Source organism: Capra hircus, chromosome 15, assembly GCF_001704415.2.
Source record: "Capra hircus breed San Clemente chromosome 15, ASM170441v1, whole genome shotgun sequence".
NCBI lineage: Eukaryota > Metazoa > Chordata > Mammalia > Artiodactyla > Bovidae > Capra > Capra hircus.
Genome location: NC_030822.1, coordinates 46,193,003 through 46,206,093, shown reverse-complemented (window position 1 = coordinate 46,206,093; position 13,091 = coordinate 46,193,003). Strand labels below are relative to the sequence as shown.

Here is a 13,091-nt window from a genome sequence, read left to right as displayed (position 1 = left end):
GTGGAATTTATTAAGGGATGACTTCATAAAGAAGGTGATTTTGAGCATCGATATTAAAGAGAGTAACATAGAATGAATTTGGAAGTTTACCTTCCTCTGCAGTTTTCTGGAAGAGTTTGAGGAGGATAGGTGTTAGCTCTTCTCTAAATTTTTGGTAGAATTTAGCTGTGAAGCTGTCTGGACCTGGCCTTTTGTTTGCTGGAAGATTTCTGATTACAGTTTCAATTTCCGTGCTTGTGATGAGTCTTTTAAGATTTTCTATTTCTTCCTGGATCAGTTTTGGAAAGTTGTACTTTTCTAAGAATTTGTCCATTTCTTCCACATTGTCCATTTTATTGGCATATAATTGCTGATAGTAGTCTCTTATGATCCTTTGTATTTCTGTGTTGTCTGTTGTGATCTCTCCATTTTCATTTCTAATTTTATTGATTTGATTTTTCTCCCTTTGTTTGTTGATGAGTCTGGCTAATGGTTTGTCAATTTCATTTATCCTTTTAAAGAACCAGCTTTTGGCTCTGTTGATTTTTGCTATGGTCTCTTTTGTTTCTTTTGCATTTATTTATGCCATAATTTTTAAGATTTCTTTCCTTCTACTAACCCTGGGATTCTCCATTTCTTCCTTTTCTAGTTGCTTTAGGTGTAGAGTTAGGTTATTTATTTGACTTTTTTCTTGTTTCTTGAGGTATGTATGTATTGCTATGAACCTTCCCCTTGGCACTGCTTTTACAGTGTCCCACAGGTTTGGGGTTGTTGTGTTTTCATTTTCATTCATTTCTATGCATATTTTGATTTTTTTTCTTTCTTCTGTGATTTGTTGGTTATTCAGAAGCGTGTTGTTCAGCCTCCACATGTTGAAATTTTTAATAGTTTTCTCCTGTAATTGAGATCTAATCTTTCTGCATTATGGTCAGAAAAGATGCTTGGAATGATTTCAGTTTTTTTGAATTTACCAAGGCTAGATTTATGGCCCAGGATGTGATCTATCCTGGAGAAGGTTCCGTGAGCACTTGAGAAAAAGGTGAAATTCATTGTTTGGGGGTGAAATGTCCTATAGATATCAATTAGGTCTAACTGATCTATTGTATCATTTAAAGTTGTGTTTCCTTGTTAATTTTCTGTTTAGTTGATCTATCCATAGGTGTGAGTGGGGTATTAAAGTCTCCCACTATTATTGTATTATTGTTAATTTCCCCTTTCATACTTGTTAGCATTTGTCTTACATATTGTGGTGCTCCTATGTTGGGTGCATATATATTTATAATTGTTATATCTTCTACTTGGATTGATCCTTAGATCATTATGTAGTGTCCCTCTTTGTCTCTTTTCACAGCCTTTGTTTTAAAGTCTATTTTATCTGATATGAGTATTGCTACTCATTCTTTCTTTTGGTCTCTATTTGCGTGGAATATCTTTTTCCAGCCCTTCACTTTCAGTCTGTATGTGTCCCTTGTTTCAAGGTGGGTCTCTTGCAGACAACATATATAGGGGTCTTGTTTTTGTATCCATTCAGCCAGTCTTTGTCTTTTGGTTGGGACATTCAACCCATTTACGTTTAAGGTAATTATTGATACGTATGATCCCATTGCCACTTACTTTATTGTTTTGGATTCTGGTTTATGCACCCTTTTTGTGTTTCCTGTCTAGAGAATGACAAAGATGCCACAAAAAAGAAAACTACAGGCCAATATCACTGGTGAACATAGATGCAAAAATCCTTAACAAAATTCTAGCAATCAGAATCCAACAACAACACATTAAAAAGATCATACACCATGACCAAGTGGGCTATCCCAGGGATGCAAGGGATTCTTCAATATTCGCAAATCAATCAGTGTAATTCACCACATTAACAAATTGAAAAATAAAAGCCATATGGTTATCTCAATAGATGCAGTGAAAGCCTTTGACAAAATTCAAGATCCATTTATGATAAAGACTCTCCAGAAAGCAGGAATAGAAGAAACATACCTCAACATAATAAAAGCTATATATGACAAACCCACAGCAAACATCATCCTCAATGGTGAAAAATTGAAAGCATTTCCCCTAAAGTCAGGAACAAGACAAGGGTGCCCCCTTTCACCACTACTGTTCAACATAGTTCTGGAAGTTTTGGCCACAGCAATCAGAGCAGAAAAGAAATAAAAGGAATCCAAATTGGAAAAGAAGAAGTAAAACTCTCACTGTTTGCAGATGACATGATCCTCTACATAGAAAACCCTAAAGACTCCACCAGAAAATTACTGGAGCTAATCAATGAATATAGTAAAGCTGCAGTATATAAAACCAACACACAGAAATCCCTTGCATTCCTATACACTAATAATGAGGAAGTAGAAAAAGAAATTAAGGAAACAATTCCATTCACTATTGCAACGAAAAGAATAAAATACTTAGGAATATATCTACCTAAAGAAACAGAAGACCTAGATATAGAAAACTATAAAACACTGGTGAAAGAAATCAAAGAGGACACTAATAGATGGAGAAATAGACCATGTTCATGGATCCAAAGAATCAATACAGTGAAAGTGAGTATACTACCCAGAGCAATCTATAGATTCAATGCAATCCCTATCAAGCTACCAGCGGTATTTTTCACAAAACTAGAACAAATAATTTCACAATTTGTATGGAAATACAAAAAACCTCAAATAGCCAAATCAATCTTGAGAAAGAAGAATGGAACTGTAGGAATCAACCTGCCTGACTACAAAGCCACAGTCATCAAGACAGTATGGTACTGGCACAAAGACAGAAATATAGATCAATGGAACAAAATAGAAATCCCAGAGATAAATCCACACACCTATGGACACCTTATCTTTGACAAAGGAGGCAAGAATATACAATGGAGTAAAGACAATCTCTTTAACAAGTGGTGCTGGGAAAACAGGTCAACCACTTGTAAAAGAATGAAACTAGATCACTTTCTAACACCACTCACAAAAATAAACTCAAAATCTAAATGTAAGACCAGAAACTATAAAACTCCTAGAGGAGAACATAGGCAAAACACTCTCCGACATAAATCACACCAGGATCCTCTATGATCCACCTCCCAGAATACTGGAAATAAAAGCAAAAATAAACAAATGGGATCTAATTAAAATTAAAAGCTTCTGCACAACAAAGGAAACTATAAGCAAGGTGAAAAGACAGCCTTCGGAATGGGAGAATACAATAGCAAGTGAAGCAACTGACAAACAACTAACCTCAAAAATATACAAGCAACTTATGCAGCTCAATTCCAGAAAAATAAACGACCCAATCAAAAAATGGGCCAAAGAACTAAATAGACATTTCTCCAAGGAAGACATACAGATGGCTAACAAACACATGAAAAGATGTTCAACATCACTCATTATCAGAGAAATGCAAATCGAAACCACAGTGAGGTACCATTTCACCCCAGTCAGAATGGCTGTGACCCAAAAGTCTGCAAGCAATAAATGCTGGTGAGGGTGTGGAGAAAAGGGAACCCTCTTACACTATTGGTGGGAATACAAACTAGTACAGCCACTATGGAGAACAGTGTGGAGATTCCTTAAAAAACTGAAAATAGAACTGCCTTATGATGCTGGGCATACACTCCAAGGAAACCAGAATTGAAAGAGACACATGTACCCCAATGTTCATTGCAGCACTCTTTATAATAGCCAGGACATGGAAGCAACCTAGATGTCCATCAGCAGATGAATGGATAAGAAAGCTGTGGTACATATACACAATGGAGTATTACTCAGCCATTAAAAAGAATACATTTGAATCCATTCTAATGAGGTGTATGAAACTGGAGGCGATTATACAGAGTGAAGTAAGCCAGAAAGAAAAACACCAATACAGTATACTAATACCTATATATGGAATTTAGAAAGATGGTAACGATAACCCTGTATGTGAGACAGCAAAAGAGACACTGATGTATAGAACAGTCTTTTGGACTCAGAGGGAGAGGGAGAGGGTGGGATGATTTGGGAGAATGGCATTGAAACATGTATAATGTCATATAATAAATGAATCGCCAGCCTAGGTTCAATGCAGGATACAAGATGGTTGGGGCTGGTGCACGGGGATGACCCAGAGAGATGGTATGGAGAGGGAGGTGGGAGGGGGGTTCACGATTGGGAACACGTGTACACCTGTGGTGGATTCATGTTGATGTATGGCAAAACCAATACAGTACTGTAAAGTAAAATAAAGTAAAATAAAAATTAAAAAAATAAAAGTAATGAATAGATAAAAAAAAGAGAGAGTAACAGCTCAGTATTTATTATTCCACTTAGTTGAATGAGTATAAATAAAAACCTAAAACTGGTGCCAGTGATTATCATGACTATTTTCAGAATTAAAAATTGAAACCAAAGATAACTGGACAAAGGGCATTTCAATAATAAGAGTAGGTATCATTTACTGAGTACTTAGATGATAGATACTTCCCTAAGTGATTTTTTCATTATTCATTTCTCATATCAGCTATTTGAGGATATTATAACTCCATTCTATGAAAACGCATAGTCTAACTTCCATCCTCTTGACTGTGGATCAGCCATGGTTAACTTACTGTTGAATAGATTGCATTGACAGTTATAGGGCATGATTTCGCAAACTAGGTTAGAAACAGTGATATAATTTTATTCTGGCTCTTTTGAGGACATAACACCTTTGGAAGCCTGAACTACCATGTAAGAAGTCCAGCTATTCTGAGGCCAATATGCTGAAGAGAAATGATCATGTGGAGAGATCACATAGAGGAAGATGTCCAAGGAACCCCAGTTTCCAACCCCAAGCTCTTGAAGTGTTCACTTTGAGAATATAGAAGCCTTTGAGCTTACAGTCGTAGCCACTAACTTAATGTCAACCTCACGAGAGACCTTGACACAAAACCACCAGCCCAGATGCTCCTGAATTCCTGACCTGTAGAAATCATTAAAGATAATAAATCATTATTGTTGTTTTAAGCATTAAGTTTTAGGATTATTTTTATACAATAGATAACTAAGGTGGGGTATCTTGGAAATTTTGGAATTTGGGTTAATAACTGGAATTTCTGTCTCAAAAGTATGTAAAGCTCATGTCTGAAAATGTAAGGCAAGAAAGGATTTAGAAGGTAGGTGTTACTGAATTTATGGCATCTTTTACTCTTGAGGGTGATTTTAGTATAATTCTGTGGAATGGAAAATCACTGAATTGGGTGTCAGAAAACCTACACTTAGAATTCAGCTCTGCCAGTCCTACCTGTGTGACATGGGGAAAACCACAGAACCTTCTGACTGTTACTTTTCTTCTTGCTAAAAACAAAGATGTAGAAATTCAGTACACAGTTCTTGGCAACACATTTTTAGAATAGCAACTAGAGACTGGAGTATATCAGAGGAGAGTGATGAAAGGTTAGGAAACCATGTCAAATGGGAAATAGGTGTTGAAACTGAAGGAGTTTCATCTAAAAAAAGGACTATTAGCTTAATTTCTCCTTTAAGATATTTTAAACAACTTTAACATAGAACAGGAAGTAGATTGGTTTTGTGTATCTTTTGAGGGCAAACAGGAAACTGTGGTTGATAATCGTGACAAATCTAGATTTTAGTTGATTAGGGATTCCCTTTTAAATAATTAGTTATTAGAAAATACTGTTTGAGAGCACTTGGCTGCAGAAATGCCCAGACAAAGAAAGGTTGATTGTTTTTTCTGGTTTCAATACTGGTCAACTATAATGTATTAACTCTATAGACATCTTCAAGATGGCCAAACTCAATTCTCTAAAATTCCTTTTGTATTTCCTCTAAGCATCTCTTTATAAAATGATATTGTTCTTCTTTATTGCATAAGCAATATATTCATTAATGATAAAACACAGATAAGCAAAAAGAAAGAAATATTACCAATAATGTTATCACTATTTAGAAGTTACTATAAATATTTCAGTATATATCTTCCAAGTTGTTTTTGTGTGTGACCACATTTATCCTTATGCATGCGTGTAACAAAATTGAAGTTACATACTAAATACTATATCTTTTTCTCCATTTGGTGCCTCCTCCTTTGTAAATAAATTATTTCGACAACATTTTTTGTTATTCATATTCAACCTTGAACATATTAATAATATTTGCTTTCTGATTAAAAGTCTTATTGATGATAGAACATTTGCAAAATATATGTAATTTCAAAAAGAAAATATAAAACTACTTATTATTTCAAGGGACTTCCCCAGTGGCTCAGTGGTAAAGAATACACCTGCAATGCAGGAGATGCAGGTTCAGTCCCTGGGTTGGGAAGATCCCCTAGAGGAAGAAATGGCAACCTATTCTAATATTCTTGCTGGGAAAATCCCATGGACAGAGGAACCTGGAGGGCTACAGTCTGTCGAGTCACAGAGTCGGACATGACTGAGCACAGCACATTATTTCAAGACTCAGGACCATTAACATTTTGTTGGAAATTCTGTCTTCTGTACATAATTTTTTCTGAAAAAATATATTGGTGTTTCTCACTAACATGCCAAAATAAGTTTACTTAACATCCATCACTTCACACGTTTTGTTTTTAATATTGACTTTTCTATCCCTTCATATATGAAAATATCTTTACATAGTCTTAATTTGTGAAAATTGCTCATATATTCTAGAAAATTTGCCTAATAACTATTTTAATACTACTGTATACTTTTTCAGTCATCTACATATAATTTTTGTACTGTTTAATTAATTTCCAGTGAAATGCTTTAGATAATCTTAACCAACACTGCTTTAGCCCTTGTATTGGTACTAGGTTCCTTTTAAATAATATTTTGAAATTTTATTCACTGTGTTAAGTTTGATGAGGTCAGTAAGGTTAGGGGCTAAGAGAAAACAATCTAAGTTTTCTTTGAATGAGCTAATACTTACTCAGTGCCCTGTACACTCTTCTTTTTGTGATGTTCATGTGTTTAGCCATGTTATACATTGGTTGTTTTCATATGAAAGATCAAAAGAAGAGACGTAATCTCCTTTATGTTATTTTTTTTAAATCACAACTAACCAGGCTTATTAAAAATGTTCGTAATCATATCCACATTGTAACATTAAGGCAAAGTACATTCATTTAATTGCCTTCTATAGGGAATCAGTGTTTCTGAAAGTAGGATGCGTCAGAATGAGAGGACCTGTGCATCAGAATCACTTGGGATGTTTTTTATGCTTCATATTCCTGGGCACCACTCTTTGAGGGTATGGCAGGAGGTAAGGGAGTCTGTATTTTCACATACTTGCCAGGGAATACTGTATGTTAAAGTTTGAGAAGAACTGCTGTACTCAAATAAGCCGTGCTGCAGTAACATGCATCTAACTTGATAGATGCGGTCATTGGGCATCTTGTCTCAGTTGGTAGTTCGTAGGACCTATTTCATTTATAGAAAATTAAAGACTAGGTTAACCTTTTTTTTTTTTTCCTATGAGAAAACTTACTTAAAAATTACCTACCTCCCTAGAACACAAATTAGCGATCCTTTGTCAAGTTTCTTTTTCTGATTTGCCGTTTTTGCCTTTTGTGCATGCATGCTCAGTCATGTATCTTTGTGACCCCATAGACTGTAACCTGCCAGACTCCTCTATTCATGGAATTTTCCAGGCGAGAATATTGGAGTGGGTTGCCATTTCTTTTTCCGGGGTATCTTCCTGACCCAGAGATCTAACCCACGTCTCCTGCATTTGCAGGCAAATTCTTTGCCACTGTGCCACCTGGGAAGCCCAATATTGCCTTCTTATCTAACAGTAATCTCTTCATTGGGCGTCTCAGGAGGCTCAGTGATAAAGAAGCCGCCTGTCAATGCAAGAGGCATGGGTTTGGCCCCTGGGTCAGGAAGATCCCCTGGAGAAGGAAAGGCAACCCACTCCAGTATTCTTGCCTGGAAAATTCCATGAACAGAGGATCCTGGAAAGCTACAGTCCATGGGGCCATAAAAGAGTCAGATAAGGCTTAGTGACTAAAACAATGACAGCAACAACAAATCTTTTCTTTGAAAGTGTTTGGATTCATGTGCCCTTTTATTCTGATGAATTGACTATAGGCCTTCATTCATGAGAGGACCGTATGTTTTAAGTTTTAGAAAATTAAAAATTAAAGACCATAAATGGTCAATTTTGCCCCTTTTCTTTGTTCCTAAGGATAGTGTAAAATAACTTATACAACTTAAGTAATTTATGATTTCATCTTTTGCTGGTATTGGTGCCTTTGTGCCATGTTGTAAGTAGTTATTGTTGCTTTCTTGGAGAAAACATGACTTTCTAGCTTCTTATCTTCTTCTTGGTGGTATTGAGCTACATTGCACAGATTATGGGGCTGAGGACAATATGGGTCATTGGTGAGGGAACCCATCATTGTTGTCTGCGGTGGATGATGGTGACTGCATTCTCATGAGTAAAAAGCAAGGAACATAGCCTATCCAACAAGTAAGTGACATGAGTAAATTAGACTAAAATTAGTTCTGAGAGAAAAAATGGTAGTGTATGGAGCCTAAGTTTTCTAAGGACTACTGTAACTCAGGCTGCTAGTACTGCTAAGACACTGCTAGAACCTTTCAACGTGGGAGTGACGGGAAAAATCCTCTTTATTATGGTCAACGGTGAGTCATTTGTAGGTAACCACTTCCATGTAACTGTTGTTTTGAGTTGATCTTCAACCCTTTAGGTTGAGATAGAGTTTGTTTTTTATTTATAGGCAGTAATATGAGAAATGAAGGTGATTGAAGCATGTTTATTGATTTCAAAAAGCCTTGGTAACGTTTCTACTAGGAGCTCTATTAAGAGCTGAAATTGGCTTTGGCAAACATATGTGCTTAGTCTCTCAGTTGTGTCTGACTCTTTGCGACCCCATAGACTGCAGCCCACCAGGGTCCTCTGTCCATGGGGATTCTCCAAGCAAGAACACTGGAGTGGGTTTTCATGCCCTCCTCCAGGGGATCTTCCCAACCCAGGGATTGAACCCCAGGTTTCCTGCATTGCGGGCAGAACTTTACCATCTGAGCCACCAGGGAAGCCCAGAAAATCTCTTGAGTGTTTGTGTTCACAAAGTTGAGAGTGAACTGGCCACTCCAAGGAACTGTGTACTAACCATGACTGACATCTAAAAGAAAGGATTCCTCTGCATCACTCCATGGTTATTGTAAGCATTAAATACAACATGTTTCCTGGGAAAGAAAAGATCTGGGAACAATGTAAAGAGGAGCTCTCCTGTACATTAGTTTTATCCTTTTCAGTGTATTTCTGTGTAAATGTAATGAACAACTGCTCTGTGCTAGGTGCTTTTAGCAGTGGAATAGTGGAAAAAATTAAGATTTGTCTCATAGTAATTTAGAACAGCTTTATTGAGATATAATAAGCATACTACACAATTTCCTTATTTAAATGTGTGCAATTCAGCGGTCTTTAGTATATTCACAGACTTTACAATACTCAATTTAGTTCAGGACATATATATATATATATATATATATATATATTTTTTTTTTTTTTACTAAGCAATTACTTAGGTCCAGAGTGGGAAGAACTTCCTTGGCTCCATCCTTAGATCTGTTTCTTCCCTCAGAATACTGGTACCTACTGTTTACTAAGCACCACCTGCTCTAGGTTCAGATCTGTGCCTAGTTACTTTATAAATGTTACCTCATTATATGCTGCCAATAGCTGTGGAAATTAGTTTTACTCCTTCCTTATATGCAATGACAATAATACCTAAATACCTAGCATTTATTGAGTGTAGTTATCTTATTATATGGAAATGTACTTCTCTATACTCCCATTTTCCTTTACACTCCCTTTCCTACCAGTGATTAATTCTGTACCTTTTTTTTTTTTTTTTTAACTCCAGCTTTTATCCCATGCTCTTCCTCTAGCTCTTGATGCCTCCTGGGCTTTTTTCATGTGTGTGAAGAAGGGTAGAGATATAGGAGCAATTAAGATTTTTAAACTGACAAGAATCACAAAGTCTAGATGCTTTATTTATTTCATACAAATTTTTCATTGGGAGAGAAAGTTCCCATACACAGACAGACAAGGTGAATGCAAGACTACTAGTGGGCTATGGCCAGTAATGGTTGCTTCATGCTCTCAGTTCTGATGCATTTTCCTTTTATAAACTTTTAGGTGTTTATTATTTTCCATCTAAGATTTGCCTTTTCTTCTTAAGAGGGACCTAACTATCTGACCAATTAGCCAGCTTCTATGTAATATGAGATAATTCTTGTGTGTTTCTATAACAAACTAGTCCTCTTGTTTAAAAAAAAAATGTAAAAACAAATCATTTTTAAGTGCCACAGGAGAAATGTGTGTGACTATGTGCTAAAGTGTCAGTGGTAAGGATAAGGAATAGAAAAGGTTTCTGTGATTATGACAGATGTATTTGGTGTTGAGTCGCTCAGTCGCCGACTCTTTGCTACCCCTTGGACTGCAGCACACCAGACTTCCCTGTCCTTTGCCATCTCCCGGAGCTTGCTCAACTCATGTCCATTGAGTCGGTGATGCCATCCAACCATGTATAAGAAGAAAGAAAACAATTTTTTCTCAAAACACAGTACCCAGAAATATTCAGGTTGTCTAACTTTCTGGCACTGATTTAGATATTTTATATATTTTCTGGTAAACAATAATGGAGCCAATTTCTCTATTATTCTAAATTTAGGGATAATGAGTTTTTGTTGTTGTTGTTGTATATGTTTTTTAGGCTGTGGGAAGAGGTTTGCTGATGTAAGTGTCAATTAAAAGAGAAGCTTTGCCATTCTTATAATTAATGATTAAATCTGAACTATCTTAAATGAAAGGTATAAATGAGTAAGAAGCTGAAGTGTTCATTTAAAAATTAAGTCTTTATACCACTTTTACTGTTTTTTAGTTAAAAAAGAAAACAGTTTGAATCTGTAATTTCAGGTCAGTTCCTTTGATAATTACTTGTATAATGTATTTTTTTTTAAACAGAGATAATTAATGTATTTTATTTGTCCATCTCAGCTTCATATACTGTCATTCTGGGTTTGATATTTTTCTCCAATGATATACAAAGAAACATGTTCTAATGATTTTTATTTTATTTTTTTTCTAGGAGTCAGAGAATAATAAGTTATGTTCCCTATATTCCTTCCGAAATACCTCTACCTCACCACACAAGCCTGACGAAGGGAGTCGGGACCGCGAGATAATGACCAGTGTTACTTTTGGAACCCCAGAACGCCGCAAAGGGAGCCTTGCCGATGTGGTGGACACACTGAAACAGAAGAAGCTTGAGGAAATGACTCGGACTGAACAAGAGGGTATGTGTGGACTTCACTGTTGGGCTTTATTCTTTTTAAGATTCCAGCTTAAAAAAAAAAAAATGAGTGGGATTTCAAGGGCCAGAGAAGTGCATAATTGGCACTAGCAAGGAAAAAGTTATTCAGAGGTTACCATGGTGATGGCAGATTGTGATCCATTAGAAGTGTTAGTCAGATAGTTCCATTTTTCTACAACTCTGTGCATTTTACTTGATTCTTATAATAACAAATCAAGGTTTTAAACTGACTATAAGCCTTGCTCTGGAAAAAGGTAGTATAGGTATTTTCTCAGCTGCAACACTGTTTTTCATTTTTTCTTCCCATATTTCCTTTTAATGGATAGTATTTTACTATGAAAATATCAACTGTTTTAAAAGAAAAAAAGCCTAATTTATTTATCCTTATTTTTACAAATATTATAAACTTATAAACATTATTATTTTACCTTCAAATGTTGTAGAATTGAGAGTTAAGGGTTTCTAATATTGATAAAACAGTGTTCAAGGAGAGAATTCTGTGACACATGACATCTACTGAGACATCCACCTTCTCTCCTCTCTCTACAAGAGTCCACTTAGGTTAACTTAGGTCCTAAAAAGTAGATGAAAGGAGACTCTCTAATAATATGTTTAAATTAATCAGCTCTAGGTGATTGCTATCCTATGTATGTTCTTTCATTTTTTTATGTACAGATTTTAGACTTTAAAATATAGAGTAATTAATGACTCTGAATCACTACTCATATGTAAGTTCAATTTAAACCTCTGTGGTACTGTAGGGAAATGGGTATTTGATATAAGGGAAATTTTCATGTAACTTAATTTTATTCCATAAAAGACTCAAAATTTTAAGAATTTCAGATTAATTTTTGTTACCTGTCCACAACATCAGCAGTCTTGATGGAAGTTTCTGAAATGTATTATGTTTCCCAGGCTTACTAACTAGATTATATGGTACAAAAGGTAAATTTTTTTTGATGACTCAGGGTCATGAGGCAGTAGACTATAAACTCCAATTCCTGTCTAACAATCATGTGACCCTGGGTAAATTTTTCAATCTCCCTGAATCACAAAATTTAAAATTTTGTATGGTAGTAACCTGACTTCTTAAACATTTTGAGAATTAACTATAATAATTAATATGGGTCATTTGAGGTATTGTGATGATTGTTGTATTATAAATGTCAATTACTTTACCATGCTATAATGTAATGATGCCCCCAGAGATCATTGAGATGATTAGGACAGTTGCTTTACAGTTATTTCTCTGCAATTATGAAACTTTGGAGTTCCTCTGTGTGCTTGATTTAGATACCCTTTTTGGCAGGCACGTGCATGCGTGTGCGTGCTTGTGTGTGTGTGTGTGTGTTGGTTTCTCTTCCTTTAATATCAGGTTTCAGGCTATAACTTCTTACTTAGTTGTGAATAATTTCTAATTTGCCTCTTATATTTATCTTTCAGTTATTTAATTAGATGATCATAACACTCTAGACACTATTTAAAATATGAATGCACATTTCTGGGTGAGTTGCTGAGAGATTCTGGGCAATACACATACTCTTCAGTTCATAGACTCTGTACTGACTCTTCTGGCTCTTCAGAGACTTTATACTTCTCATTCATGCCTATGTTCCAGAATAACTGAGGTTGCCGGGTCGATAAACTCTGAATAAATGAGATTGCTTGATTACTTTTGTGATTCATCAAAAAGACGGTTTTAGTTCTATAAGAAAGTACTTTTCAACATACTTTAGAGGGTTCTGTTATGTAAAAATAAAGAAATTGATTTGTGATGATATTTTAGGGGGAAG

General features: G+C 35.6%; 1 protein-coding gene across 11 annotated transcripts in view; it reads left to right on the top strand.

Moving 5' to 3' along the window:
• SOX6 (SRY-box 6) overlaps positions 1-13,091 on the top strand; it is a 715,392-nt gene that overhangs the window by 317,163 nt on the left and 385,138 nt on the right. For all 11 annotated transcript variants that reach the window (XM_018059595.1, XM_018059594.1, XM_018059593.1 and 8 more), the window contains one exon: positions 11,074-11,281. In XM_018059595.1, coding sequence (XP_017915084.1) covers positions 11,074-11,281 — 208 coding nt within the window. The remainder of the gene's footprint in view (positions 1-11,073; positions 11,282-13,091) is intronic.